Genomic DNA, 26,500 nt, shown 5'->3' on the forward strand with positions numbered 1-26,500 from the left:
ATGAAGTCCGCCAGCACCTGGGACTTGATGGCCTTCCGAGGGGCGAACGAAATTGTCTCGCCCATGATTTCCACCGCCCACTTTGCGATCCTGCCCGAGGCCTCTTGGCACTGGATGATCTCCCCCAGGGGGAAGGATGACACCACAGTTACCGGATGAGACTCGAAGTAATGTTGCAACTTTCGCCTCGTCAGGATCACTACATACAGCAGCTTCTGAGCTTGTGGGTAGCGGATCTTGGTCTCGGACAGTACCTCGCTGACAAAGTAGACTGGCCTCTGAACAGGCAATGCATGCCCCTCTTCTTGCCTCTCGACCACAATCGCGGCGCTAACCACCTGAGTGGTCGCGGCGACGTAGACCAAGAGGGCTTCTCCATCAGTTGGGGGCACCAAGATAGGCGCCTTTGTAAGGAGCGCCTTCAGGTTCCCGAGAGCTTCCTCGGCCTCAGGGGCCCAAGCGAAACACTCGGCCTTCCTTAAGAGGTGGTACAGAGGCAGACCTCTTTCGCCGAGGCGTGAGATGAAGCGGCTCAGGGCCGCGAGACATCCCATGACTCTCTGTACGCCTTTTAAGTCCTTGATGGGCCCCATGCTGGTGATAGCTGCGATCTTCTCCGGGTTGGCTTTGATGCCTCGCTCGGAGACGATGAACCCCAAGAGCATGCCCCGAGGCACCCCGAAGACACACTTCTCGGGATTGAGCTTGACGCCTTTCGCTTTGAGACATCGGAATGTCACTTCAAGGTCGGAGAGGAGGTCGGAAGCCTTCCTTGTCTTGACTACGATGTCATCGACGTAGGCCTCGACCGTGCGACCGATGTGTTCGCCGAACACATGGTTCATGCACCGCTGGTACGTCGCGCCCGCATTCCTCAAACCGAACGGCATGGTGACGTAGCAGTACATGCCGAAGGGCGTGATGAAAGAAGTCGCGAGCTGGTCGGACTCTTTCATCCGGATTTGGTGATACCCTGAGTAGGCATCGAGGAAGGACAGGGTTTCGCACCCAGCAGTGGAATCCACGATTTGATCGATGCGAGGTAGAGGGTAGGGAACCTTCGGACATGCTTTGTTGAGACCAGTGTAGTCTACACACATCCGCCATTTCCCCCCTTTCTTCCTCACAAGCATAGGGTTGGCAAGCCATTCGGGATGGAATACCTCTTTGATGAACCCTGCTGCCATTAGCTTGTGGATCTCCTCGCCTATCACTCTGCGCTTCTCCTCGTCGAATCGGCGCAGAGGCTGCCTGACGGGTCGGGCTCCGGCCCGAATATCCAGCGAGTGCTCGGCGACATCCCTCGGTATGCCGGGCATGTCCGAGGGACTCCACGCAAAGACGTCGGCGTTTGCGCGGAGAAAGTCGACGAGCACTGCTTCCTATTTGGGGTCGAGCCCGGAACCGATCCGGATCTGCTTGGAGGTGTCGCCACTGGGGTCGAGAGGGACGGCCTTAACCGTCTCCGCTGGCTCGAAGTTGCCGGCATGACGCTTCACGTCTGGCACCTCTTTGGAGAGGTTCTCCAGGTCGGCGATGAGGGCCTCGGACTCGGCGAGGGCCTCGGCGTACTCCACGCACTCCACGTCGCATTCGAACGCGTGTTTGTACGTGGGGCCGACGGTGATGACCCCGTTGGGGCCCGGCATCTTGAGCTTCAGGTAGGTGTAGTTGGGGACGACCACGAACTTCGCGTAGCATGGCCTCCCCAGTACTGCGTGGTAGGTTCCTCGGAACCCGACCACCTCGAACGTCAAGGTCTCCCTTCGGATGTTGGAGGGCGTTCCGAAGCAGACGGGAAGGTCGAGTCGTCCGAGGGGCTGGACGCGCTTCCCAGGGATGATCCCGTGGAAGGGCGCAGCGCCTGCTCGGACGGAGGACAGATCGACGCGCAGGAGCCTGAGGGTCTCGACGTAGATGATGTTGAGGCAGCTGCCCCCGTCCATCAGGACCTTGGTGAGCCTGACGTCGCCGACGATGGGGTCGACGACGAGCGGGTATTTCCCCGGGCTCGGCACATGGTCGGGGTGGTCAGCTTGGTCGAAGGTGATGGGCTTGTCGGACCAGTCTAGGTAGACTGGCGCCGCCACCTTCACCGAGCAGACCTCCCGGCGCTCTTGCTTGCGATGCCGAGCCGAGGCATTCGCCACATGCCCACCGTAGATCATGAAGCAGTCGCGGACCTCGGGGAACTCTCCTGCTTGGTGATCTTCCTTGTTGTCGTCGTCGCGGGCCCTGCCACCCTCTACGGGCGGCCCGGCCCTGTGGAAGTGGCGCCAAAGCATGACGCACTCCTCGAGGGTGTGCTTGACGGGCCCCTGATGGTAAGGGCACGGCTCCTTGAGCATCTTGTCGAAGAGGTTAGCACCTTCGGGGGGCTTCCGAGGGTTCTTGTACTCGGCGGCGGCGACAAGGTCCGCGTCGGCGGCGTCGCGTTTCGATTGCGACTTCTTCTTGCCTTTCTTCTTGGCGCCGCGCGGAGTAGACGCCTCGGGAGCCTCTTCCGATGGGCGGCCCTGGGGCTGCTTGTCCTTTCAGAAGATAGCCTCGACCGCCTCCTGGCCAGAGGCGAACTTGGTGGCGATGTCCATCAGCTCGCTCGCCCTGGTGGGGGTCTTGCGACCCAACTTACTCACCAGGTCACGGCAGGTGGTGCCAGCAAGGAACGCGCCGATGACATCCGAGTCGGTGATGTTGGGCAGCTCGGTGCGCTGCTTCGAGAATCGCCGGATGTAGTCCCGGAGTGACCCTCCCGGCTGTTGCCGGCAGCTTCGGAGGTCCCAGGAATTTCCGGGGCGCACGTACGTGCCCTGGAAATTGCCGGCGAAGGCTTGGACCAAGTCATCCCAGTTGGAGATCTGCCCCGGAGGCAGGTGCTCCAACCAGGCGCGAGCAGTGTCGGAGAGGAACAGGGGGAGGTTGCAGATGATGAGGTTGTCGTCGTCCGTTCCACCCAGTTGGCAGGCCAGGCGGTAGTCTGTGAACCACAGTTCCGGTCTCGTTTCCCCCGAGTACTTTGTGATAGTAGTCGGGGGTCGGAACCGGGTCGGGAACAGCGCCCGTCGGATGGCCCGACTGAAGGCCTGCGGACCGGGTGGTTCGGGCGAGGGACTCCGATTCTCCCCGCTGTCATAGCGTCCCCCACGCCTGGGGTGGTAGCCTCGGCGCACCCTCTCGTCGAGGTGGGCCCGACGGTCACGACAATGGTGCTCGTTGCCGAGGTAGCCCGGGGCCGCAGGCGCGGTGTTGCGCGTGCGCCCGGTGTAGACCGAGGCTTCCCGCATGAATCGGGAAGTCGCGGCATGAGGTTCCGAGGGGTATCCCTGCCTTCGGGGGGCAGAGCTCTCGGCCCGTCGGACCGCAGCGCCTTCCAGGAGATTCTTGAGCTCTCCCTGGATTCGCCGACCCTCGGTGGTTGATGGCTCCGGCATCGCGCGGAGGAGCATCGCTGCGGCTGCCAGGTTCTGACCGACCCCACTGGATGCGGGTGGCGGTCTGACCCTGACGTCGTTGGCGACGCGATGCTGGAAACCCTGGGGTAGGTGACGTATTTCTCCGGCCGGGGGTTGGCCCGCCCATACCTGCCCGACGTCCCGGCGGATCGTCTCAAGCGCTCCTGCTCCCTCGTCGAGCCTGGCCTGCGCCCCGCGGACTTGCTCGAGCTATGGGTCGTGACCCCCCGCCGGAACGGGGACCACAGCTAGCTCCCGCGGGATGTCGGCGCGAGGCGCCGGCCTAGGAAGATCACCGTCCTCCGGCATGCCGAGATGGTTGCCTTCGGAGGGATTCCCTAGCTCGACGTGGAAACATTCGCGGCTTGGGCCGCAGTCCTCGTCGTCAAGGCTGCGGCTACCGTCGGAACAGTCGGAGAGGCAGTAGTCACATGCGGTCATAAAGTCCCGCATGGCACTGGGTTGCCAAATCCGGAGAAATCCCAACAGATGCTGGGATCGTCATCTTCCTCGGACCCAGAGGGCCCGTAGGTCGAGACGTCCGTCAATCGGTCCCAAGGCGACCGCATACGAAACCCCAGAGGGGTTGCACTCGCCTCAACGAGAGCGCCCGCCAAAGCGAGGTCGCCAGGCGGGTTGAGGCCGAGTCGAAATGACGTAGGATGGGAATCAGTCGGTACCTTTTGGTCGACGAGGAGCGACATAGTCTCATCGGGGACTGGTTGCACCGTCGTCTCAGGTACGAGGGCGACGTCCTGCAAGCTTTCCGCGAGCGCGCTGGCGTCGTCCTCTTGCTCGGGATTGGTGTGTCGCGGGGGGACGGCGCTTGCCTTCGTCTCGAACGCGAGGTCGACGCCCGGCGTGCCTTCCGTTGGGGCGCTGGGGACGTCGATTCGCTCGACAACCGACGAAGCGCGGCCTCCCGCTTGGCCTCGGTTGCCCCGCCTCCTCCTACGTTGGCGGGGGAGAGGACGGGGCGAGCTCGAATGTTGTTCTTCCACCACGCGGGGAAGATGTCGTCGATTCCGCCGCCGGCGGGCGGGTTGTCGGCCGCCATTGTCGTTGTCGCGCGGCGGTGGAAGGAGTATCATGTCGTAGCTGCCGTCGAAGAACATGAACTCAAGACTCCCGAAACGGAGCACCGTCCCGGGCCGGAGAGGTTGCTGGAGACTGCCTATCTGTAGCTTGACGGGAAGCTGTTCGTCAGCACGCAGCAGGCCCCTACCTGGCGCGCCAACTGTCGGCGTTTCGAGACCGGGGGGTCCCTGAGCCGACGAGTGAGTGTGCCGCGTGCCCCAGCCCAGATGGGTCGAGCGCGTGGGCGAGCGCGAAGGGGGGAAGGCGAGGTGGCCGGAGACGGGCGTGAGAGAGGTGGAAATCCCGCGGCCTTCGTGTTCGTCCCGCGCCCAGGTCGGGTGCGCTTGCAGTAGGGGGTTACAAGCGTCCACGCGGGTGAGGGAAGCGAGCGGCCCCAAGAGAGTGCCTGTCCCGCCCTCGTCCCCGCGCGGCCAACCTTCTCTAAGAAGGCCCTGGTCCTTCCTTTTATAGGCGTAAGGAGAGGATCCAGGTGTACAATGGGGGTGTAGCAGAGTGCTACGTGTCTAGCGGGGGGAGAGCTAGCGCCCTAAGTACATGCCAATGTGGCAGCCGGAGAGATCTTGGCACCCTACTGGCGTGATGTCGTGGCTGTCGGAGGAGCAACGGAGCCTGGCGGAGGGACAGCTGTCGGAGTGGTTGAGTCCTTGCTGACGTCCTCCTGCTTCCGTAAGAGAGCTGAGAGCCGCCGTCGTCACAGGGCACGCGGGGCGCCATCATTGCCTATCTGGCGGAGCTAGCCAGATGGGACACCGGTCTTGTTCTCTGCGGCCCGAGTCGGCTCGGGGTAGGGTGATGATGGCGCTCCCCGTTGACGTGGCGGGCCCGCGCCCGAGGTCGGGCGACGTGGGGGCTCCTCCGAAGCCGGGGTTGAGTCTGTCTTCCGTGGCCGAGGCCGAGGCCGAGCCCCTGGGTCGGGCGAGGTGGAGGTCGTTCGGAAGAGGCCAGGGCGGAGTCCGAGCCCTGGGGTTGGGCGAAGCGGAGTTCGTCGTCTTCTGGGGCTGAGCCCGAGTCCGAGCCCTGGGTCGGGCGGAGCGGAGTTCGCCGTCTTCCGGGGCCTAGCCCAAATCCGAGCCCTAGGTCGGGCGGAGCGGAGTTCGCCGTCTTCCGGGGCTTAGCCCGAGTCCGAGCCCTGGGTCGGGCGGAGCGGAGTTCGCCGTCTTCCGGGGCTTAGCCCGAGTCCGAGCCCTGGGTCGGGCGGAGCGGAGTTCGCCGTCTTCCGGGGCTTAGCCCGAGTCCGAGCCCTGGGTTGGGCGGAGCGGAGTTCGCCGTCTTCCGGGGCCTAGCCCGAGTCCGAGCCCTGGGTCGGGCGGAGCGGAGTTCGCCGTCTTCCGGGGCTTAGCCCGAGTCCGAGCCCTGGGTCGGGCGGAGCGGAGTTTCCTATGGCGCCTTTGGCAGGGCCTGACTGCCTGTCAGTCTCACTCTGTCAAGTGGCACTGCAGTCGGAGTGGCGCAGGCGGCGCTGTCCTTCTGTCAGACCGGTCAGTGGAGCGGCGAAGTGACGGCGGTCACTTCGGCTCTGCCGGGGGCGCGTGTCAGGATAAAGGTGTCAGGCCACCTTTGCGTTAAATGCTCCTGCGACTCGGTCGGTCGGTGCAGCGATTTAGTCAGGGTTGCTTCTTAGCGAAGGCAAGGCCTCGGGCGAGCCGGAGATGTGTCCGCCGTTAAAGGGGGGCCTCGGGCGAGACGAAAATCCCTCGGGGTCGGCTGCCCTTGTCCGAGGCTAGGCTCGGGCGAGGCGTGATCGAGTCGCTCGTATGGACTGATCCCTGACTTAATCGCACCCATCAGGCCTCTGCAGCTTTATGCTGATGGGGGTTACCAGCTGAGAATTAGGCGTCTTGAGGGTACCCCTAATTATGGTCCCCGACAGAAGGATTTCGCCATGACTGCTGTATTGCCCCCATAGGAAGATATGGTTGCTTCGTAGGTCATCAGAAACTGCTTCGGATCTGAATGTCCATCATACATGGGGAGCTGGGGTGGCTTGTATGATGGGGGCCATGGGGTAGCCTGCAGTTCTGCTGATAGAGGAGAAGCATCATCAAAAGCAAAATTCCCATGATGAAAATCATCATACCATTCATCGTCATCGTAGGAATTGTCCTGACAAAGCTCTATGCGTTGAGGTCTTCGGTCCTAGTCATCTTGAGTGAGATGAAGATGACACATTTCTTCAGCAGCCCCATCGATCTTCTTCTGTAGTTCGGAGAGACGAAGCATCTTCTCCTTCTTCCTTTGGACCTGCTGGTGGATGGCTTCGAGGTCCCTTATTTCTTGGTCCAGCTCCTCCTCCTGAGGCGTTGGACTTGTAGCCTTCCTTTTTTGAGTTCGAGCTTCACGCAGTGTTTCTTGATTGACGTCCAGTGGCTGCAGTGCAGCCCCTAGCCCTGAAGAAGTTTTCTTCGGCGACATGACGAAGGTCACGGCTTGCCGAAGGTGGTCGAATGAGTTCACCGAAGGTGGGCGCCAATGTTGGGGACATGTTCTCAAATGCTACGAGTTAAAAACAAGGCAACACAAAACGTTAGTGGTTAAAGTCCTTCGTCCTTCGAAGCATTATCTCCCTTAGGGTATAATAATCTTCAGACGAAGGTTATGAAGGACGTACCTTCATCATCACAGTATATAGTAATGGAAGTAGAAGCATATGGAACATGGGAAATAACATGAATAATCATATGACATCATTTGTGTATCTTTATTATATCATCATGAATGAACATGAACAATATTGAATTACATTTATACCTTCGGCTTGACAGAAGGCAAAAATCCAGGTGTGACGTGCGAGTGAATACAAGTCAGCGTGAACAGTACGGTGTTATTATTCATCTATTTATAGGCACAGGACACAGCCTGTGTAAAATTACATCCATGCCCTTTATGTTTACTATTGATTTAAGGACAATCTATCGAGGATTAGACAACATTTTCCTCTTTAAGTCGGTTTCATTTTCCGCCGCTGAGCCGAAGCTTCTCTACGCGTAGCTTCAGAACTGATTCAACCTTCTCCCATGCCATGCTTTTCATATCGTGTACTGCTTCATTCCGAGGCCGAAGGTCCCTGTGAATGTATTATACTTGGAAAACATGTTAGTTGTGTTTTTAAGGGCCTTCGGAAGACGAAGGCCCCCAACAGTAGACTGTGCTAATTAAAGTTTGTAATTTTATTCTGTAGAGTAAATATGAACGGTAATAACTAACCTAATCTCACCTAAGTAAAAGTTTGAGGGTGCATGCTCACTCAGGTTGATGGCGCCAAATCTGCTGATGCAGTCTTCGATGATGTGAAGGTCATATTTGCTAAGCTACTGACCACTCAGGTCCACTCACATTTATGTTCCTTTTTTTCAATTGATCTTTTTTTCATGGCGAAGCCTTGAAAAAACATCGATGTCATGTTTAGTGTTCGTGCCAATAGATAAGTTTGTAGTTGATAATAATATGTATTGTTTATTTTTATGTAATTATTATATACTAACTTTGCATCGAATAATTTGTATGTCGTTACAATGCACGGGTACATACCTAGTTAATTCATATGCTTTGTGTATGTGTCTAGATTTATCTTCATCCGTTTGAATATAGACATAAAAACTATGAGTTAAAACGAATATATAATTTGGGATGGATGCAGTAATAATTATGTACTTTTAAGTGGTAGACGATAATTTTATCAATAACAAAATACAAAGAAAATTTTGATCCAATCCTTAAAATAGGGACAATTATGACTATATTCTTCGTTGACCTTACAATTATGATTTTATCCTTTGTTTTTCAACTTAAAATGTAGCTACAGTTTGCTCCTCTCTCTCTCTCGCTCTCTCTCTCTCGGTCTGTTTGCCCTCCCTATGGTGTTCGAGCTCCAACGGAGCTCCAATCTTCTTCAATCCATGTGAAATGGGATTATGGGGAATAATCGACCAAGGTCTAAATGGATGGTCTATGGTTAATTGTAGCAAATCCCAGCCATCTTCCTTCCGCAATCTGGTAGGCTACAAATGGTTAATGCAGTCATCATTGCATTTTTTTGAAGGATCAGGAGGGGAACCCCTACTGCGAAATTTATTAGAAAGCGGAAAGAAAATGTTAGAACTTAGTCCTTTTACAAACAATAAAAAGAAAAGAATAAGAGAGCACTAATCCTATGTCTGCCACAGACTCAGCCAATTCGGGATAGACATAATCTATTCTTTAAATGTAACTTTACCTCCAATCCGCACACTGGTATCCAAAGAATCAAGAAACAATTTTCAAAGCCCTAGACGATGAAAGTCATCGTAACAATGACATGATGTATATGGAAATGCAGGAATCGATGGACTTTCGATAATATCCCACCAATGCAGCTAAGCTACGTCGAGCCCTTCGAGAAAGAAATGGTCATGGTTTGGTACAGAACGAAGAATACGTTAGCAGGCCTTGTTGATAATATCACACCAGTAGCGACTATATTCGCCGAAAGTCAAAGGTGTCGTGCTGCGAATCAGCTAGCGAACGAAATATACTTGAGGATTTCCTAAAAAAAAAGAGGGAGAGAGAGAGAGAGAATTGAGGACTTCCTCATCTGTTACCTCAAGCCATCTTTCCGTGGAAAAGCAGTATCCGTTTTTTTCCCCCCTTCGTTCTGACCATTCAAAAGCTCCTTTTTACTGCTTCGACGGACGGATCTCCAGTGCTCCAGTTGAAATGGACACTTCCTTTTGCAGATTAGATTCCCCCGCGCCCGAAGACGCATGGGAAACCATGCCGTACAGTACGATCGCGTTCGTTGTGGATAAAATTATTATTGTTCCAGGGCTCCAGGCACCACTCCAGTCCAGGGTGTCATGGAGACGAGACAAAACTACAGTACGTACAGTCTCCAGACCGCTGCAGGGGTCAGTACACAGTTTTTTTTTTCTTTTTTGCATTCCAAAGATAATAAGGCCAGTACATGCACAGTACTGCTTCATTTCCATGTGATGTGTGGTCTAGTTCATCATACCTAGCTTAAGTTTCCATCGGAAGTGTACCGCAGTACTTAAACCCATCACGCATGATCCTTTGCGTTGATTGGAAGCACCAATCGAACCGAAGAAAATTGGTTGCTTCCATTCCATTCACCTAAACGTGTGTGTGGTGGTCAGAGCTAGTGTCCACATATTCTTCACCCCAAATTAAAGCGGTTACTCTCATTCACTGACCTAAATCATAAAATCAGGCTCATCACGAATGGACTAGAGACCGTGCGAGTCCACTTAGCTAGAACAGCACGCACTCGTCAGCTCCTCTCCTCTGTGATATAGGGATATGATACTGAAACTTTGGGAGCCCAAAATACACTTGCTTCCTTTCACCTCCTCTCCCACTTGAAGCGCTCGACGACCTTGCGGTGCGTGTGTCGACCTGCATGAACTGAAGTCCTCGAAGACGAAGGCTATATGCGCATCAGCAGTCATCAGCACAACGCAACGCGAATATCCAGGCATCCATCCAATGGGCAGCGCGAACTCCTTTAGAATAACGTAACGCTTCTCTTCTAGTAGTAGTACCACCAATCAGTGGCCTCCAAATCCCAAAAGCGAGGCTCCTACTTATTGTTACGTGCCCACAACGGAGCTAGCCAATGCCGCAATGCGTCGTCTACGCGTAGATGGTCGGAGAAAGATCGTCGAGGGCATGGCATGGCGGCGTTCTCATAGTCATATGCCGGCCGTGCCCGTGGTCAAAGCCTCAGATGTCAGACAGAGAGGCCTTCCGTGGGCTGTCAATGCAAGAAGCTAGCATCCGGCCGGCCGGCGAGCGAGCGCGAGATTCTCAAGCACCGGGCTGGCTGGAGCTGGATCGATGCCAATGCCATCTAGACCGGCCGGCCGCTTTTGCCCGTGCAGTGTGCGTGCCCCTGGCTTTACCACGCATCTGTGCATGTGTCCCCGAGCGAGGACGACTTGCTTCCTGTTCCTGATGCGGGGCCGTGACGTCTTTTTTTGTCACCCGTCTTTAATTTCTAAGCTCTGTACCTTTAGTTTGTTCCTCGCCGCCGGCACTAGCTTTGTTCTCCTCGATCCAATGATCTTCAGTTTTACACATGACCCTATCGGATGAGTGCTGTTGAGCGGTCATTCTCGGCTAAAACCAGCTCTCTTTTTGGACGAGATGGGGGGGGGGGGGGGGGGGGGGGGGGGGGGGGGGGGGGGGGGGGGGGGGGGGGGGGTGGGGGGGGGGGGGGAGGGAAGATATGTCTCAACTCTGTCGGCGTTTCCAAATCCCAATCATCCGGCATCACTACACTGCTTTCTTCCACTCCACATTCCTCTCCTCTTGATCTATATATTCCGATTCCTTCGGATGATCTGCTCGAAGATATCGTAGTACAGCTGATGGATACATGCACGCATCTTCAATTAATTCCAAACGCACGCATGTGCTCATGCAACTTGAAGACCCAAATAAAGCGCGCATCTGCCGACCAGTGAGCGTGGTGACCGTCACAGCATCTGGGGGGGTTTGACGACATCGCCGCCATACATATGCCGGGTTGACAGACGGGTGGTGAAAGCGCAACAATTAACCGCACGCGCGCGGTCAGCAGACTTGCACGGGCGTGCAGTCCCATCAGCCAAAGATATGGGAATATTATATTTCTTGTTCTTGTTCTTTTTCTTTCTCGTCCCATGGCCATGCTTTGGCGATCGAGAAGCCCCTCTGACCGGCACAGTACTCTGAATGTGCTGCTGGACTGAAAGGAAGGGGCGGGCGAGATAGATAGGTCAGGATTCTCGAGAGATCGATCGATCTGCCGGGCAGATTGAGATTCCCGGCGAGGAGGACAGGATACAGGCCGATCTCTCTAGTGTCCGGCCGGTGGCATATATATATCGGATCACAATCGCGTCGGTGCCATGCATAACGACTTCGATCTGCCTCCAAAACCGCAACGCAATGCAGCTGTCATGTGCTCAGTCTTGCGGCCGTGTGCTGCTGACTGGAAAGGCGTCGTCACCCCCCCTCCCGCGCGCCGGATTCCTGACGGAATTGCGAGAGCTTGACCGGAGCTTCGGCTGAACGAACAGAGACGTGCTCCAACTCGCTGATTGGAACATCTCTCGTGTGAGATGGGAATCTCGTGCTGTATCTTTCTCCACAGGTTTCGCCTCGGCCTCTCGGGTGGTGTAGTGCTACTAGTGCTCTCGGCCTCTTCAGCTTATTGGTAGCCATTGGGTAGGCCCCGGCGGCGCCCCAGCTGCACGTGTTACTGTCAACTAGCTAAACAGCAGCATACATGAATTATGGCATCGTCGACGAAAATCCTAAGAGAGGCAACACTAGGTCACTAGCTACCTGTTGCAGGCAGCAGATATGCATGCGTTTTCTGAACCTTTATCCAGACAGGCAGGCAGGCATGATCGATCGCACATGATGGTTGGCCTGCTTGCACGCGAAAAAATCAGCTGCGCCCATGTAATGCAATGATGTGGCTGGTGGTGAGTGAGACTGAGCCCGGCCAAGCTAGCCAATGACAGGCACGCTGCTTGCTAGCTGCCGAAACCGTGTACTCTCTCGAGGCACCACCCTCCGGCACGAGCGCCGCAAGCGGGGACGAGGACGACGCACTCCCCTCCCGGCCCGCTCTCAGCCTCTTGCAGCAGTAGTACCCAGTAGCCGTCGCCCGTCTGCTTGTGCTCTCTACAGACCTGCCACTCTGCCAAGTCGCTGCTGCTGCCTTGCTTGGGCATCTTGTGCGATGGCTGAGGGCGCAAGGCATCTGTCTATCATGGCACGCAGACCACGCACAGATTCTATGCTGTCGCCTATATCGGATCGGAGGAGGAGGAACCGCTTTTGTTTTAGATAAATTGTTAGTTGTGTATCACTAAAATAACACAGGCAAGGCAACCACCGTTTAGTTTTATTAGCCTCCTACTAAGGGTCTGTTCGTTTCTGCTGGAACAGACCAGGATTAATTCCAAATCTCCAAAACTTATAGTAATTATTGAAAGAATCCAAGTCATATTTATTCCACCTCTCCATTCCCTGCGAAACGAACAGCCCCTAATGATCGTAGGTAGAGATCGCCTTTCCGAACACGGAGACAGGGAAAGAAACACTTGTTTGTTCACTTCATGATGCCCGCGAAAAAGCAGAAAGCTAGCGCCGGACCGCCCGGCCGGGAGGCAATCATATGATTTGCCCGCCCTGGACATTCCGTGTGCTGGGAGACGACGGCAGCACCACGAGTTAGAAACAGCATCAGGCTTTCTTAACAAGATGAAATGAAATGAACGGCGGATCATACATGTATATGAAGCGGCCAGACGACCGGGGTAGTGTAGTGATAAGCTTTTGCTTTCCGACACCGCTACAACAACAACCCGGGCTGGGCATTGGACGCTTTCTGCTCCAAGTCACACACTACTGATACAGTACTGCACAAGGCTGGTTCTGGTTGCTTACACGGCATCTACTCTTCGATTGGATTAGGATTAGGTAGTGGATTAATTAACATGGCGAGTGTCTGTTTGTTAGGGACCAACGACGAATGGAGGAGGCGGCTGCTGCTGCGGCGCCTGCTACCTGGCGCTGACGAAGGCCTTGATGTGCGCGAGCATCTCCTGCGTCCGCGGCTGGGACAGGTGGCAGTTGTGGAGCACCTGGAACGCGTGCCCGACGCCGCCGTACACGGCCTGCTCCACGCGCTTGCCCGCCTCGCGCAACGCCCTGCACAGCTCCAGGTTGCGGTCCCGCAGGATGTCCGTCTCCGAGACGCACACCAGGAGCGGGGGCAGCGGAGTGGTCTCCAGGCGCGGCGCGGCGCGGCCCGACAGCGGGTTGCACCAGGGGTGCTCGCGGCTGGCTCCGGCCGGCAGCGCCAGCCGCCAGTAGCAGTCGGAGGTGGCCAGCGTCAGCGCCGACCGTGGCGGCTGCGCCACGTTCTTCTCGGACGCGGTACGCCCCTCGCCGCCCAGGAATGGCTGGATCAGGACGGCGCCCCTGACGGTCAAGGGGGGCAGCGCGCCAAGCTGGCCCTGCCCGAGCCTCGCGGCCACGTGCAAGGCGATGCTGGCGCCCGCGCTGTCGCCCATGAGGAACACGCGGTCAAAGCCGCAGCGGGCCCGCCACCACGACAGGTCGTCGTTGCAGCACGCTGACGCTGACGCTGACGCTGCGGCCTGGTGCCGCAGCCACCGCACCGCGGCCAGCCCGTCGTCGAACGCGGCCGGCAGGCGGTGCTCGGGCGCCAGCCGGTAGTCCACGGACATCACGGCGCAGCCCGCGCGCGCCGCGAGCTGGGCGAGGAACTCGTGGTAGCAGCTCCAGGCCGCGGACCCGACGCAGAACCCGCCGCCGTGGAAGTACACCACGACGGGGCGCCTGGCTCCGTCCCCCGCCGACGTCGGCGCGTACAGCCGCGCCCACACCCCCGTCGCGGGGTCCACCACCACGTCCCTCGCGACGACGCCGCCCGGCGCGTCCGGGGCCGTGCCGCCCCACGTGCAGGGCACGGCTGGGATCGCCGGGAGCCGCTCCACGTGTCCGTCCTTGTAGACGCGGATCAGGCCGTGGATCTCCTCGACGACGGCGCCGTGGCCGCCGTTCTTCGCGACGACTGCTGCAGGCTGCTGGCGGAAGCTGATCCTGGGCTCGCCGACGACGTGCAGTGCCCCCATCCTCCTCCTCCTCATGCAAAGCTGCCGGCCTTCTCGCGGTCACGGGCGGCACGGCAGGCGGGAGGCGAAACGCGGCAGCCGGCAAGCTGCTTCGGCCGTGCGATGTGTCACGTCCCGGGGCCCGGCGAGCGAGCACAATTATGCAGTCGTGTGACCGTGTTGGCTTGGGGCGCCCTCGGCCGGCGTCGCGGGTTTTTATAGCGGGGGCGGCGGGACAGGTGTTGGAACTTGGAAGGGCGTTGGGCGCAGGACCAAGTGGTCACGGCCGACAAGTGGAGACGGGTCATTCGCGACGTCGTGCGGGTGGGGTCGCCCGCCCGCGAGAAGCAAGCAATGGACTTTGGAAGAGGGCGTGAAATCAAAACCCATCTCGTTCACGCGCGACGCACGGGAAAGTCCACGGGGACGGATCCGGTGGATCCTTACCCTGTGCTCCTCTCTATGTCTATCCGTTATCTGCTGACTGCTGTTGCTGAGAACTTTCAGCACTGTGCTTGCTTAGTGTCCACTGGCTACTCCCTCTGTCTCTAAAACAAAGACATCCTAGAAATTTTCAAATAGTTTAGCAGAGACATAAAATTACCCTTTTTTTCTCCAGCATGCACATGTATATAAGGAGTGCTTGGACGGCAGCTTGGGCCAGGCAATGATTTATGGCATGTCAAGCTAGAACCTCTTTTTTAAAAAAATTGAAACAGTAGGAGTTTGAGCTCCTATTGCAAATTTAAAAGGTTCCAAACCAGCAACAGTCTTACAAAATAAGAACATGAGGCGCAAACAAAAAGTAAGGGAAGTTACTCTGAAAACTAATCCTTCACACATATTAGGAGACGAAGAAGTGTAGGAAGTAAGAGAATTGGAGTAGAGTAGGAAATCAGATGTGGTTTTGCACCCTTTTCTTAAAGTAGAGGCAGAGCTTTCTTGTTCACACGCCAGAAGAGCGAAGTTATTTCAAGCTTGAATATTGCTTTGCAACCTTCAATTGTTGGAGAGGCATTCTTGAAGATCTTGTGGTTTCTGTACATTCAGGTTGCACAAGACCATTAAAACAAACATTTCCATGGAGGAGGACTTGTTGATCCGAGCCCTTACCAACTCTAAACCCTGTTACAACTTTATTTTATAATCCTACCATGACTCCTAAATTATATAAAAAACTTGTCTTGTAGACTATATAAAGGAGGGCAATGCTTCCTAAACCGGCAAGAGAACCGCAACATATTACATCTTATAATCTAACACAAGACTATGTGTTCTTGTTTCCACGGTTCCCCATATCTTCTCTACATAACCATTGTATGAGTTATTATTTCTATTACTGTGTGTGGCATATATACAAACACCACTATTTCGGTTAGTGGTCTTGTGTAAAATGTGTACTCGTATCCTTGGAATATCAAGATCGAGGAAGATGAATCTCTACCCAACCATATAATGTGTTGAGTCCAGGTGTAATTTGTTTGATGGATTTAGTAGGGGTTATGAGTTTGTGGGTGACTTGGTTGGGTGTGTTTTTGTAAAGTTTAAACGGATGAATTATACAGTGGTATAGATGACATGCTTTTCTAACACATATAATCAACATCAATTTGCAAGATGATATAACGCGCTTTCAGATATGAAAACGACTCGTGTAACATTATGAAGGCCATATATCATTGGACATGCGCACTATCGTTGGCTGACGATGAAAAATACGGAGAAGTGGATTTATAAACATATGTCTAAAGTAGCACAACAAAATAAAGGTCAAAGCATATGAAATTTTGGACACACGGATGGGTGGTTGATTGACCATCTCTATATTCCATTCTTCAGAGCCCGTAAGTTTTGCTTCAACGTCCCGACCATAACACCTACCTGTCATCTCACTATCCATGAGCTTACTGACAGTCCGTCCTCCTACCCTGTCATGAATAAATTAAGTTAAGATAGCCATCTTAGTCAGTCAGACAGTCTTTATATCCTACTACTTGCAAGCTACTCCCTCCGTTTCTTTTTATTTGTCGCTGGATAGTGCAATTTTACACTATCCAGCGACAAATAAAAAGAAACGGAGGGAGTACTTAACTATTCTATGCTGAGGAGTACTGGAGTAGGAACCGGCCTAACTTTGAGTTGACGTCCCTCCGCAGTCCAAATGAAGCTTCCGCTTCCGCCGGGCTCCGGCTCCCAGCTCATGCATCACATCACCTGATCACCAGCGCGCGCCCACATTTGTAAAAAGAAGAAGAAGACGACGGCCGCTCACGCGCCACGGGAAGGCCGCCGATCATTGGCGTCGGCCGGCCGAGAGCCGATGGCGACGCCGCGAGTCCTCGTTCGGTAGCTCCGCTCTGCTCGCTCCCACACGCGCGCCACACCATCCACGCGCTCTCGCTTCCTTTTCCCTTTGGACTCAGCTCCGGCCTTCTTTTTAGTTCGCGTCGCATCAGAAAGGCGAGCGGCACACACGGCGCATCAAAAAAAAAAAGGTTGCCAGCTACGGACCCGGTTCACCAACCAAAACCCCCGGCCCCAGATCGGGTGGCGGTGTGGCACGACAACGGCAACGTCACGCACGCTTTGGACGCCGACCTTTTCGTGTTGTCCAGGCTGAGCCAGCCAGACAAGCAGGCCCAGACGATGAGACGAGTAGAGACAGCGCTGAGCCGCTGACCGTAACCGCAAAGCTTCTGCAGACACAAGTGGGTTCAGAGTCTACCCAGGCCGCCGTGCCTTAGGCCCCACGGCCCACCGGCGTCGGCCGTCGGTCGGCGTGGTTATCCGCTTCGTGTGGCCACGTCACAACTTTCTGATAATTTGCAGGGACCGGCAACAAGTAATCCAGTAAGGCAGTAACCGCAGTACACTGTTTAAGCGTCAAACAGACCGGTTGCTGGCTTTCTCAGTTCCCTCTGGACAAAAAACTCTCTGCAGCATAGGAATTTCTGAATTCGTTAGGAAACTACACTATAGTGCCGTCGAACTCCTGCTGACTTTGTGTAGAATTCTGTCTTTCATCTCTACTATATTTCTACCATATTTAAATGGGAATCTTTCTTCGTGCATCACATCTCTACTGTCACTGCCCGTCAACCTCTCTGCAGTATAGGAATTTCTGAATTCGATAGGAAACTACACTACAGTGTCGTCAGACTCGTGCTGACTGTGTAGAATTCCGTCCTTTATCCCTACTATGTTTTAAGTGGGAATATGTTGCATCCCTACTCACGCAGTCACGCGTCGCATACTTGCACCCCTGCGCCCTCCTGTGTTCTGTCTGGCGGGCCCGCCTCCTACGCGAAGGATTCTCCACCACGCGCGCTGCATCCCTGCCCAGCGGGGCCTCCTCCCTACGCGCAGGGTTTTCCACACCACAAAAAATTTGGACGCGTGAAACAGAGCTCGAACCACCACCTGCTGACCAATAAATCTCACATTGAGTTATGCAATATAAAGCATAGTTGTTATAAATATATATACTAACAATTTTAAAATAAAAAAACATATTCATGTTGGACCGGATCGGTACTGCAAGTCGAAAGAAGGCGCAAACAAGATACAATTATTGGGCTGGAACGACATGCGTTGATTTTGAATCATGTTACATCGAGCCGTGACACTATTAATAGATTGCGTGTGCCGAGCCGGGTCACGACACTATTAAATAGTTTGAGCCTTTCAGGCCGAGCCACGACATTGTTGGGTCATGTCTACCGGATCGGGTCCGACACTATTAAATAGGTTGTAGCTGTCGGGATAGATCGAACATGACTATATATATATACTAATAATTTGATAATACAAAAATATAATCGTGTCAAGCTAGATCGACACCGTAGATCGAGAAGGAGGTCTAAGCAAGACAGTTATTAGGTCGGGTGCACTATCGTATTGTCTAGCTTTGTATTGGTTTAGTTCAGTATTGTATAATCATGTTTAAATAAATATTTCATTTATGTAATATCTGTCTATATAATATATAGAAACCATAGTAAGGTATGAGCAACTAACCAGTAAAAAATAATGTGTGAAATGCCCACGTTGCAAAGGACGCACAAAATATTTGACACCCGAGTGCTGGTAAGTCAACAAAGTAAAGGCGAAAATATGGCCCTAGCAAAAGGAGGGCTCCCAACCACAATTCCACAAGTAGCCAATTTAGATAGGGTACGGCCAGACCCACAATGGACTTGCTAGGACTAGCATCTACCTCTATATTAAGCTACCTAGGCCGAGGCCCACTTGCAGATTGACAGGGGAAGGAATCATTGGCGGAATTCTGTGCGCGTACGTGAGGGGAGGGGGAGGCAACGGCAGGCACCCCCGTCCTGGCGGAGCTGAGCTGCGCCTGCCGGTGGTGTTTTGTTCCCAGCAACAAGTCAGCGACACGCCGACACCGCGGCGAGCTAACGTCTCGGTGATTGCCATCGAGGAATTCGTTGCCGGCCATCGAAGCTAGCTAGTGATTCCATCCCAGTGGCGCGGGGTCGGGGGCATGCAGCTAGCGCGGCGTTGCCCTGCCCGGTCCAAAAGGCGGCGAGCCGGCTGGATGTGGAGTAGTGGACAGGACACAGGCCAGCGGTGAGGTCTCGATGCAGCTCCCTTTGTTTTGCCCGGGACGATAGGCGCCTAGGGCCAATATCTCCGGCGAACCCATCTCGCGTCCGGCGGTAGATGGCAGCGTTAAGCTGGCACTGGGCAGGTCAAAAAGGCCCACGAGGGTTGCTTGCTTGCTTGCTGATTTCGCAAGTCAGCTCAGTGGTAGGAGCAGAGCATTAGCCCGTTTAGGATGGACCTATAGCCTAGGAGGAGACCAGCTATACCTCCACTCACCCCATCTCCACGAAGGATCAACCGGCACAACACAAGGATATTTATATATTTACAGTGAAAATCTTGGAAAAGGGCAAGACGGGGGGGGGGGGGGGGGGGGGGGGTGCTGGTAGTGCCTTGCCTCCAATTCCATTGCGTGGTCGTGGCTCGTGCGTGCAGGGGGAGAGAAAAAGGTAATTTGATGCTAGAGATGGTACGTACGTACTAGTGTTCCAAAGCAAAATATACTCCTTGAAGTAAAATTGCGAGACTTGGGCCGGACTCATTATTATTGGGCGTAGTATGAATCTTTTATGGCCCTCGACTAACGACTCGAGCAGTTCTGGGCCTAAAGAACTCACTTCCTTATCAGGTTTTGTTTGGATACTCTATTATTCACTCTAATTCATCTCTATGGATTAGAGTGAATCCAAACAAATGTCGCCTCTAAGTCCACGAATCAGAGTTTCTGTTCCGTAGACCAAGCATTTGTATTTTTTAGTACTATGTACCAACTGCTACTGGTGCACAATGGGATGGTTTTATGGTTGAAAATGGACCGTATCGTAATGCCTGGCAGTTGCAAATCGCATTAACATAATCTTTTCTTTTCCTATTTTCTAACAAAAGAGGAAAGAGCACGGTTTGCGGTCCTGTTTGGAACATAGAGTTTTTTCCCTGTTACGATAAAAATCCTGCGAAATCTTTGCGTCCCACACGGCCACACATGCCTACATATGCAGTCAATCAGTCGGCCATCTCTAGTACATGTCTGAATCAACGAGTCCAGCCGGTCATGACAAGAGGAATGCCATCGGCGACTTGTTTTTACGCCCTCGCTTCCAGTTTCCAAACAGAGCAGACGGAATTTAACTTCATGCTGCATCTGCAGTGCCTACTGCCTAGTCACTAACCCCGACCATCGTCCAAACCATCACCAACCGTGAGAAACAAACCGTTGATGACGTGGTTGGCACTTGGACTTGGCAGGCAGGACACGATTTTCACGAGACTGCCAGAGATATGGCTCTACATTCTATCGCACTGAAGAATTGCCGGCTTCTGTCATATTTTGTTGAGTCAAACGCAGCAAACTGTACGGGCAGACTAGTGATCTCCGAGAATTATAATTTGTACCCCATCTGTTTTCAGCCCAAGAAACAGAGCTCTGTTTCGGTTATTACAGTTACAGTGCGAGTTTCTTGAAGGTGCGGTGGACCCACCTGATAAAGCCATTTCTTCCTCTTCCTCGCGCACGCTTGACCACCTCGTGGCCGCCATGGACGAGACGGTGTTCACCTTCAGCGGCTTCTCCGGCGCGAACCTCCCCCACGACGGCACGGCCACAGTCACGCCGGACGGCCTGACCAACTGCACCACCGCACTGAAGGGCACGCCTTCCACCCCACCCCACTCCGCTGCGCTTACATGGTGCGAACTGCGAACGAACGCAACGTGACGTCCTACTCCACAGCCTTCGTGTTCGGCATCATCGGCCAGTACCCCGATGTGAGCAGCCAAGGTATGACGTTTGTCGTCTCCGTGAACATGAACTTCTCCACCGCGGGCATGTGATTCTGATATTTTTTTTGTTTTTTTCCATAGAAATAGCATTTAGCTTCATTTGGAAAGTTATCCTTCCTAGCGCGTTTTTTTCTGACTTTCCTTTCTCAGAGTCGATATATGTTTAAATAGATGACTAATACAAGAAAAAAATAAAACATAGTCGTGGTTACACTTCGTCTTATTCTTGAGAGTTTCTAGTGATTCATCTTTGCCAAGTTTTGATCATCGCCGAAGAAGAGTTATGACTTATATTTGGTACCATAGATGTACAAGCCAAAGATAGATCACTAATTTGCTCCACCGAACGATGATCATGGAGGGCGACGAGTTCACCACGTCTCACCCTCGTCAACGACACGCAGAGGGCAATGTGAGGTCAAGATCTACCACACCATCACAGACATACTCGTCGTCAGTCACACGCACCAACTAACAGCAGTGGGCCAATGTTCATGCAGGTGAACTCTAAAGGGGTGTTTGTTTGGGATTATAATCCACCTAGATTATATAATCCAACAATTTTTGAACTAAGAGTGTTCAAAAGTTGTTGGATTATATAATCTAGGTGGATTATAATCCCAAACAAACACTCCCTAAGGCGGTAGGATGGTGGTACAACGTCGAGCAAAGAGAAGGACAAGAAGACCGTCTACCACCACCATTGTCTAGCGCTCGCCACAATCCTACGCTCTGTGACGCCCGACATGTTGGTTGGTCATCGAGAGAGGAGAACATCAATAACACGGACTATGGTTAAGCAGATCTGCATCGAGTTCTAGCCTGTGAGCGAGGCCAATACAGAATAGCTCCATCATGACTTTAGCGCCTTGTTATGGAAGGAGGCAGAGAACACTAAGATTTCACGGACCGCATCATCCAGCGACGCCAACATCAAGAAGCACAGTGGTCGTGGGCGAGGCCGTCGAGAGCGTTGGCTCCACATCACGCGAAGGCTACAAGGGCTAGTATGGTGATGGATAGGCTCCCAACCATAGTCGTGCTGGATCCAGTAAAACAGATACCACGTGATTGGTTACCTGTACAGAGACAACCAGACTCTCTGCATGCTTTGACTGAACATAAGATCGTGATTGGTTTCATGTATATGAGAATGCCGGCCTGCATACACTCATGCAGCCTAGGCCTTTTTTCTACCATCTGCTTGCACGTGTAGAGAAGTGGCGAGCGGGCATCACTGGTGAGCCAGGCGCGCGGGAGGCCGGCGCGCTGGTGACTGGCAACCAAACACGCGAATAGTGAAAAATCTAGCAAAAGGCAGAGAAAACGAGCTGGTAACACAGAAATATCAGACAACTTAGAGATAGCAAGACAATTTGTTTGCGCGTGCTCCATTTGCTCTCTGGCAAATATATTGCACGTGTACGGTGCCTCTATTAACTTTTCTTTTCCACGATTACCACAGTTCCTTTCTTTAGGCATGGGGTGCAACCGAGCTGTGACCTTGCAAACGCAAAAGGAGTGCGTTTAAACCGAACTGACAGCATGTTACATACACCAAAATTGGAGTTCCCAGACAAGAGGAACGGCAGTATAAAAACCTTTGCCCCCTCCGACAGACTTCTTCATCAGTCCACGAGCAAGCCATCTTCTTCTTCTTCTTCTTCCCCGTCCTTCTCACTCAACCGAGCAAAGGTTTGATTTTACATACCAGAGTAATGAATCCAGCGCCAGCTGAAACAACGACCAAAGACTCCGGCATCCAGTCGATCAACATACAATGGGTTTCATCCAAGGGAGGACCTCCAAGCAGACGAGCAGGGTTAAGACCCTTCTACGGCTCGCCTTGTCCCGTCTTGCCGCTGCCCGCCGTCCCCGCCTCGCTCGCAAGTCGATTTCCCGCAGCGATGTTGGACAGCTACTAGCACTCGGACACATTGATCGTGCTCTCCACCGTGTACGACCCCACCCTATCATCGTCTCTAACCTCCCGGCCCGTCAAATGGAGGTTCGTATAGTCTGGCTTACCAATGCTGCACCGTCTCTATTATCTCCATGCAGGCAGAGCAGCTCATAGAGGAGGACAACATGCTGGAGGCGTTCAACATAATAGAGCTACACTGTAATCGCCTCATCGAGTGCGCAAAGCAGCTAGACAAGCCCCAATACACATCTTTCTCTACACCCTGACATCTGAGTTCATCTTGTTCTCACATTTTGGCACTGTTGTTTGACACCACTTTTTTTTCTTCTGTTTGCGTGACTATTTTGTTCAAATCTAATCTGGTGTGCAGTGAATGCGGTGATGACATTCGGGAGGCAGCCGCCGGGATCATGTTTGCAGCTAGGAGGTGCGGCGACCTGCCGGAGCTGACGTTTGCACGAACCATACTGACAACCAAGTTTGGAGGCGAGTTCGCAGAGATGGCTAAGGAGGGCGCTGGCGTCGTCGACCCCATGGTAACTAGAACAACATCCTATGTTCATTCATGGCCCCATCACATCCATACCAGAAACGTCGAGAGCTGGAATTTACACGGTTGGGTTTGTGCTACCCTTTCAGTTGGTATGGAAGCTAACTGGCAACAAAGGAGACATGGAGCTCAAGAAAAAGGTGGTGAAAGAGGTTGCTGCTGAGAACAATGTGCTAGTGGACTTCTCTGAGCTCCAAGAGGTTGAGCATGGCGGCAGCGGCAACGTTCCGCACCATCACAAGGTCAGCCATGAAGGCATATACCAAACTGACATGGATGGAAGTTCAGAGCCATCGCACGACGAGGATCCATGTGATACTTCCAACTCTGATGGAGCAAGCAATGGGCATCCGAAACAAGAGAACACGAGAACTTCGGTGCGCACAAGAAGATGAACTTTCAGAGCATCCCAGCTCAGATGCAACAATCCAGAATGAGGAAGTGCTATGTTTAGCTTCCAAACTTACCAAGTTATGGGTGTGCACATGCTAAATCTGTAACTGTAAAGCAACTAACAATGTCCAATTAATTGAGTTAGCAAAACTTTGCGTTTCTTCGTGAACAGACACAGCAGCAGCCACCAGCAATTATGATCTACATGATCGCTAAAAAGAGAAGCCCACCTTGCCACGTAATTTACATACAACCTAATACAGGTTCTTGACCATAGCGCCTGTTAAAATATGTGAAAGATCCCCGCTTCATGTGGTTTTTAAGCTTTGAAAATTCTGTGTGTGGCATATATTTGTAAAATCTACTTTCTTATGATGTACATGTACTTGATGGATCAATATGAGATCGCTACAAATGATATTGACAGGTTTATTATGCACCGAGAAAATCACATGCCACTAAACCATGTGATTTAAACTTAATGTGTTTTAAAATGAATGACATAAATAAATGTCTAAGGTGTCCTACCCAAAATTAAAGGTACTACATAGGTAATCAGTAATCTAGTCCGAAGAAAGCCATAAGCTATCTAGGCTGGTTTTAGATGTACAAATTAAAGATAGATCATTAATTTGCGCCACCGAATGGTGATCATGGAGGGCGACGAGGTCACCACATCTCACCCTCGTCAACGACACACAAAGGGTAATGTAAGGTCACGATCTACCACACCACCATAGACATACTCGTCGTCGCTCACACACACCAACTAACAGCAGTGGGGCGATGTTAATGCAAGTGAACTTGAAGGCGACACGATGGTGGTACAACGTCGAGCTAAGAGAAAGACAAGAATACCGTCTACCACCACGATTGTCTAGCGCTCGCCATAATCCTACGCTTTGTGACACCCAACATGTTGGTTGGTCATCGATAGAGGAGAACATCAATAACACGGGCGATGGTTAAGCAGATCTGCATCGAGGTCTAGCCGGTGAGTGAGGCCAATACACAATAGCTCCATCATGACTTTAGCACCTTGTTATGGAAGGAGGCAGAGAATACGGAAGATTTCACAAACCACATCATCCAGCGACGCAAACATCAAGAAGCACAATGGTCGCGAGCGAGGCCGTCGAGAGCGTTGGCTCCGCATCACGTGAAGGCTACAAGGGCTAGTATGGTGATGGATAGGCTCCCAACCATGACCAATGCAAGCGCCGTAAAAAATGGCCATTGTGCTAGGGATTGTCTTAGAAAGCCCAAGGACGAGGCCCACGTCACGCAAAGAGACTTGGAGTCCACGTTGTAGATGTCATTAAAGAGGATGTATTTGAGCTGCTTAGCAGTATGATGAGGAGGAGGCTTAGAGGTGGAGTTGTACGTAGTCACTATTCATCCCCAAACGACCACTATTCTTTTTATCGTTGTCGTCAACAGGTTAAAGTATGGAATTCATAAAGGTGTATGTGTACTTATAAATATTTTGTTCTTCGTCTTAGTTTAGTCTTGTCACAGTTGGAATTGTAATACATTGAGAAACGCATACTAGTTGGAGGCTACATCATTGTGGCTGCTTAGTGGCACTATCGTGTCTGAGGGAGCACGAGAAGAGGCAGGGACACCATATGTGGGAGGAGTACCATAGGTGGGAGAGAACACAGAAGGAGCACCGTAAGGAGGAGGATATAGATAAGGAGCACCATACAAGCCATATGGAGGAGCGTATGCGCACGAAAGATGACACTGATAAGTAAAAGTTTGTGAAGGACGAGCATCGGTGGAATGGGGGATATGGGGGAGGAGCATACGGGTAAGAAAAGAGAGTTTGAGGAGTTAGGCTATGGGGACGATTGAGAGCACCTAGAGGCACTAGTAAGAATGTGATCATCAGTGACGATTTTCTAGTGACGCTGGTGACTTCAGTCACAGATTGATACATTTCTATGACCAAATTGACATCTTCGTCAACAATTACAAGGGACGAAGATTAGACTTGAATATTAAAGACGAAAATGAAAGGAACGTCATAGACGAAAATGAAAGGAACGTCACAGATTAATTTGGCTTGATCGGCTGACGTAATGATGAAATAAATTGGTCACAGATGAGTTTTAGTAAAAAATGGCCCACGTGTACACACCACTTGACGGCGTGGGATCCTTGGCCTACATGGGCCGCAGTTTTTTGGGACACAGCCCCCACCTGGCGACGCGGACCCGGCCCAGTACGAAGCGGCAGTTAGTTATTTGGCAAAAAAAGGTGCGCCCGTGGAGCTTCGAACCAGGGACCTGCGACTTGCGTTAAATCGTTGCTACCACCAGACTACGCACTTGTTCGTGTATATAAAGAAACTATCCGTCTGTTAACAGGTGTTCCCATCTGTCGTTATGTTAACAGGTTTTCCCAGCCGCCATTCTGCGATCTGCATGGTTCGCCTGTTCTGATTGTTTCCTGCTGCGATCTGCGCTTCTGCGATCGGCCGTCAGGTTACGGCACACAACGACGCCGACGTCTGTCGTCGTCCGCTTGATCGGCAACTGGGTAGCGTCGCAGCGAACGAGCGATCTTGTCGCCTGATCCATTGATCCAACTGTGTTGGAAGAACGGCGTCGTCTGCAAACAGCGAGGCAGAGAAGCTTCGGGCGCGGCAAAGCAACGGCGTCTTGCGCATAGCTACGACGGGCGTGGACAGAACAGCGGCAGGGCGGGGAGAAAAGACAAGGTTTGATGTGTTGTGTTTTTGACAATAAGGTTCTATGTGCGTTTGAATTTTATTTCATATATGCATGTGTTTGATGTGGTTTTCAATTTTGTTCAATGTAATCATAGTTATGGAGTTAATGCAAGTTTTAATTTATTGTCAAAATAGATGGATAGAAGATGGGTTTATGGGAAACAATTCACACCTGCATATGTGAAAGGAGTTGAAGAGTTCATGAATTTTGTTACTGAAAGATACCCAGAAGACACAGACATTCGTTGTCCGTGCGTGAATTGTCTTAATCAAAGGTTGCGACCTCAGAGTGAAGTAGAAACTCATATACACATTTATGGAATGTCAGCTACATACACGAGGTGGATTCATCATGGGGAGTCGGCAGATACA

The 26,500-nt window shown here is 52.7% G+C and overlaps 2 protein-coding genes across 2 annotated transcripts; one reads left to right on the forward strand and one right to left on the reverse strand.

Annotated features, from left to right (window-relative positions):
• Positions 1-12,914: 12,914 nt before the first annotated feature.
• LOC100283375 (uncharacterized) lies at positions 12,915-14,360 on the reverse strand. Its single transcript, NM_001156276.2, has one exon. It carries the CDS (start codon positions 14,216-14,218, stop codon positions 13,106-13,108), a length of 1,113 nt encoding a protein of 370 aa, NP_001149748.2. The 5' UTR covers positions 14,219-14,360; the 3' UTR covers positions 12,915-13,105.
• A 7,944-nt stretch (positions 14,361-22,304) lies between these two features.
• LOC103639341 (uncharacterized) lies at positions 22,305-23,393 on the forward strand. Its single transcript, XM_020543915.2, has 4 exons — positions 22,305-22,481; positions 22,586-22,689; positions 22,819-22,984; positions 23,088-23,393. The coding sequence occupies exons 1-4, from the start codon at positions 22,305-22,307 to the stop codon at positions 23,391-23,393; spliced, it is 753 nt and encodes a 250-aa protein (XP_020399504.1).
• Positions 23,394-26,500: the final 3,107 nt, after the last annotated feature.

This window comes from Zea mays, chromosome 9, assembly GCF_902167145.1.
Source record: "Zea mays cultivar B73 chromosome 9, Zm-B73-REFERENCE-NAM-5.0, whole genome shotgun sequence".
Lineage (NCBI taxonomy): Eukaryota > Viridiplantae > Streptophyta > Magnoliopsida > Poales > Poaceae > Zea > Zea mays.